Here is a 3,649-nt window from a genome sequence, read left to right as displayed (position 1 = left end):
TTCCATAGGATTATAAGAAGCATAATACCTAATTTTTAAGAGTGCTGTGTTTTATAGCAATCTATGTAAAGTGGTTTATTGCACACTTTATACTATGTATATATTCTTGTCTTTTTAGGTTCAAGTTCCCAATCAATTCTACTATTTCAAAGGTCTATATAGTATCCTGCATAACATTTCCTAATCTTTTCCACTAGCTGTTTCTTGAATTTTTGTCAGATAATATGTTAATGAAAAGCTAATGAAGAGCTAAGAATAAAGAATGTGATTTGTTTGTAGAACACTAGTTTGTAGTGATTTGGTTGTAGACCAGTGAGATTGAAGAATATGTTTATATCCCTTAGGTAAGCGAGACATATCACTTTTTTGGATGTGTGAGTAGAGAGAACATTTTTACCTCAGACTGTGAATGTGTTAAATTAACATTTTGAAGAAGTTCAAATGCTTTCACAATGTATTTAAAATAACCTCTGTACTTCCATACATTTTTTATGTGTAAATTAATAAATGCCTTTTACAATGCTAGCTAATATAAATCTTAAAAGATTTCAAAATCCTTTTGTAAACTGTTAATTCTTGTAACTCACCTGTTTACTGTCAGAGGTAATACAAGTTGGTGCACTTGGACTAGTCGAATCTGTATTGGTGTCAGTGTTCGTTGAAGTACACTCTGCACTCGAACTCTGGTTACTAACAGTCTCAACATCTACCACTGAATTTTCAATATCTCTTTCATTAGAGACCTCACTATTCTTGCTTTCAGCAGTTTTGTCAGGTGCTACCGGTTCTTGACGATGTGCCGGCCCTGGGGCCATTTTGATCGAAATTGACAGCGCTGTGTCCGCTATACTCATTGTTTTATCATTTTTCTTTGGTGTTTTTAAGGTCTAACGACCCGTTTCGTTTGATCACAGAACACGATTCGAGATTCCTGCATTTCGTGTTATTTTAATTTCGTTGGTGTGTTTATTAGTCTGTAAAACCATCACTACCATCACGTCCTCATAAATGAAAGCATTTTCCACCGTACCAACGTTACACCAGGTTAAGCTCGACCGGTTCAACCGATCAGATATTTCACACGTTTAATTGGACTCGAGAAAATATACGCGTAAATAATAATGATTATTTTTATTTAGTTCGTGAGATTCAATTGATGATCCTCTCTACGTGCTCGACTTTACGCGCGTTCCACGCGCGCTATGAAGGTGACAAAAATGGCACCGTCCACCATGTAGTGTAGTGACTGTCGATCAGTCAGAAAAATGTCGTCTTTCGACATTTTCTAAATTATTCTCGTATATTTTCAATTAGTTGGTACATATTTATCTATGTACAACAAGTTTGAAAGTGTGATTCATTTTTGTGTCTTGATACCAGCGATCGTTCGTTGTTGAGGTTATTTCAAATTTACTTGTCAGCTTCAGCCACAACTATCAGTCGGTAGAGTACGTTATGTATTCCAACGAATTGAAACGCGTACTATGTTATATCAAAGAGAGACAAATATTGAATTTGTGCTCGAGTCATATATTTATTGAAAGAAAAATGCGAAAACAATAGAAACATCTATCCAGCTTATACGTCTTTTCACCATTGATATGCTTGCTTGGAATTATTTGTTGCTTCTCCATAAGTAACAAAATATAAAAAAATACATAATTTGAAATTTACGTGCTTTTTTCAATATCGGACAAACTTTAGTAATGATTCAACGTATATTCCAATTATTCGATTCATGCCGAAATTATAACAGCCGATATATATTAAAATATACAATATAAAACGAATGGAATGCTTTTTATAGCACTTGTTAGGATTTCATTTCAGAAATAGAAAATTGTAAATAGTTTTAGGTGACACGTCAAATTAGTTCTTCACGCCTTTGAACTCAATTCGGAAGGCGTCAAAGAAAGTCCAATTTTGGTGTTACAAAACGAGGTTGATAATCGCCGTAGTTCGGAGTACTCATAAATTCAAAATGGCCGCTGTCGATATTAAAATGCACATTTTTCTCACGTACGCTGCTTGTAAATTTCTCTTTACACGAAATGCAATCTATTGATAGCGTTGTTCCAACCGTATACGGATGGAAGACACGAAAACGTATTTGTCCAAAACAACGACAATGCTTCTGGCATTGCTTGTACACACATCAAGAAACATATAGTTTGTTCTTGTTACTATTCCGCTGTGTATAGGCCTTGGAAGACACTAAAATCACTTTTAAAACATTTTCACTGACAATCAGAAACGTCGCTTAGAGTCACAAGTGCCTGATTCGATCATTGAAGCGTATTCCAAAATTGTTGGTGAATTATCGATCGCATAATGTTACTTCTGTCTATGCACTTTCCGATGATAGCACAAAAACTACGACGACAATCTTTTATCGAAATATCTGTTTTGAAGATAAACAGGAAATCTCGTGAACGGGATTTATTTGAAATACAATATTAACTGTGTTCGAGTGAATGGAAAGTAGTCCACCCGAAACTTCATTGCACGACGTCCAAATCCAACCGTACGGTTAATAAATTTTCGCACTAAAACATTTCACTTGATTTCACTATCGTTCAATAGCTATTACTTTTGGTTAATCACATCAGAAAGAAGTTACAGGAAAACTGACGTAAACCTGCACAGACAGTTTCCTCGCGACACAATAAACGATCGCTTTTGCGCAGAGAAACGGCGGACCAGCCGTTTAGCCTCCGAAAATGTCGTCTGGCTTCAGGAGCGTAACTATGTGTCAAGATATCTTCTGCAATTGTGATTTTCTTCCATATTTTAAATAATTTTTATCAAAATAGTAAAAACGAATTATTCATAACAAATTATCGCGTTTTAAAAGACAGTACGTTACAGTGCGTTCAAATTTATTCCAATTTGTGTGATTAATTGCAATAAAAAGAATTTAATAAGAAATATATTATTTTTTCGGAACATAACACAGTTAAACAAGAATCGTATTTTGCAATAATTTGAGGTATATGTTATAATTTTAAACAACATTAGTAAATGAAACTTTAATAGATCGGTAAAAATGTTAATGGATACAACACTGTTAGTTGTGTGACTGCTAATGCGTCATCAGGATCGATATATCTCGAACTCGAACCATAATGCGATATGATCATCGATTCTATCAATTCATTGACGTTATATGCTGTAATTTAGATTAAATTGGAGACAGCACGGTGTGTATAAGTAGTCGGATAGGTTGCAAAGTTCGTAAGTTAAGAATAAAAGATATTATTTGACACAGCCGACCGCAGATAACAGATAAATTTTTACGCTTGGTTACAGATAACAGATTCCATTACTATTTCCAAAACAGTGGGGAACAATCGAAGGCGGCAAAATGACTGAGAATATATTCTTGTTTGTGCCCAACATTATTGGTAAATAAGTATTTATATTCTAGTATTTTTGTAATGATTTGTGTATAATTTTACGTCTTCTACAAGACGAAATTACGTGAATATTGTTTTAAATCAAAACAGTTAAAAAATAAACTTGTTGCTAATATAACAAACTCATAATTTATGTGCAATTCATGTATTAATATTAAGCAGTAAAAATATAGATTAAAAATTTGAAAAGAAATTATACAGAATAAATGTTTTTAAACATGTTGAGTATAATA

At 33.5% G+C, this 3,649-nt stretch overlaps 2 protein-coding genes across 8 annotated transcripts in view; one reads left to right on the top strand and one right to left on the bottom strand.

Annotated features, from left to right (window-relative positions):
* The window catches only part of LOC108575078 (probable serine/threonine-protein kinase DDB_G0267686), a 19,779-nt gene extending 18,581 nt beyond the window's left edge, over window positions 1–1,198 (bottom strand). For 2 of the 5 annotated variants that reach the window (XM_017937789.1, XM_017937788.1), the window contains exon 1: window positions 588–1,198. In XM_017937789.1, the coding sequence (XP_017793278.1) occupies window positions 588–854 (267 nt within the window). In that variant the 5' untranslated portion in view covers window positions 855–1,198. The remainder of the gene's footprint in view (window positions 1–587) is intronic. The other 3 variants (XM_017937785.1, XM_017937784.1, XM_017937787.1) reach the window with 2 other exon arrangements.
* A 1,948-nt stretch (window positions 1,199–3,146) lies between these two features.
* Window positions 3,147–3,649, top strand: part of LOC108575079 (CDP-diacylglycerol--inositol 3-phosphatidyltransferase) — a 1,842-nt gene continuing 1,339 nt past the window's right edge. The window contains exons 1-2 of one of the 3 annotated variants that reach the window (XM_017937792.1): window positions 3,147–3,200; window positions 3,310–3,404. In XM_017937792.1, the coding sequence (XP_017793281.1) occupies window positions 3,365–3,404 (40 nt within the window). In that variant the 5' untranslated portion in view covers window positions 3,147–3,200; window positions 3,310–3,364. Of the gene's footprint in view, window positions 3,235–3,309; window positions 3,405–3,649 lie in introns of all 3 variants that reach the window. The other 2 variants (XM_017937791.1, XM_017937790.1) reach the window with 2 other exon arrangements.

The sequence above is a fragment of the Habropoda laboriosa genome, unplaced genomic scaffold (assembly GCF_001263275.1).
Source record: "Habropoda laboriosa isolate 0110345459 unplaced genomic scaffold, ASM126327v1 scaffold204, whole genome shotgun sequence".
In the NCBI taxonomy this organism is placed as follows: domain Eukaryota; kingdom Metazoa; phylum Arthropoda; class Insecta; order Hymenoptera; family Apidae; genus Habropoda; species Habropoda laboriosa.
Note: the sequence above shows the minus strand (reverse complement) of the source record. Positions and strands in the feature narration are given on the sequence as shown.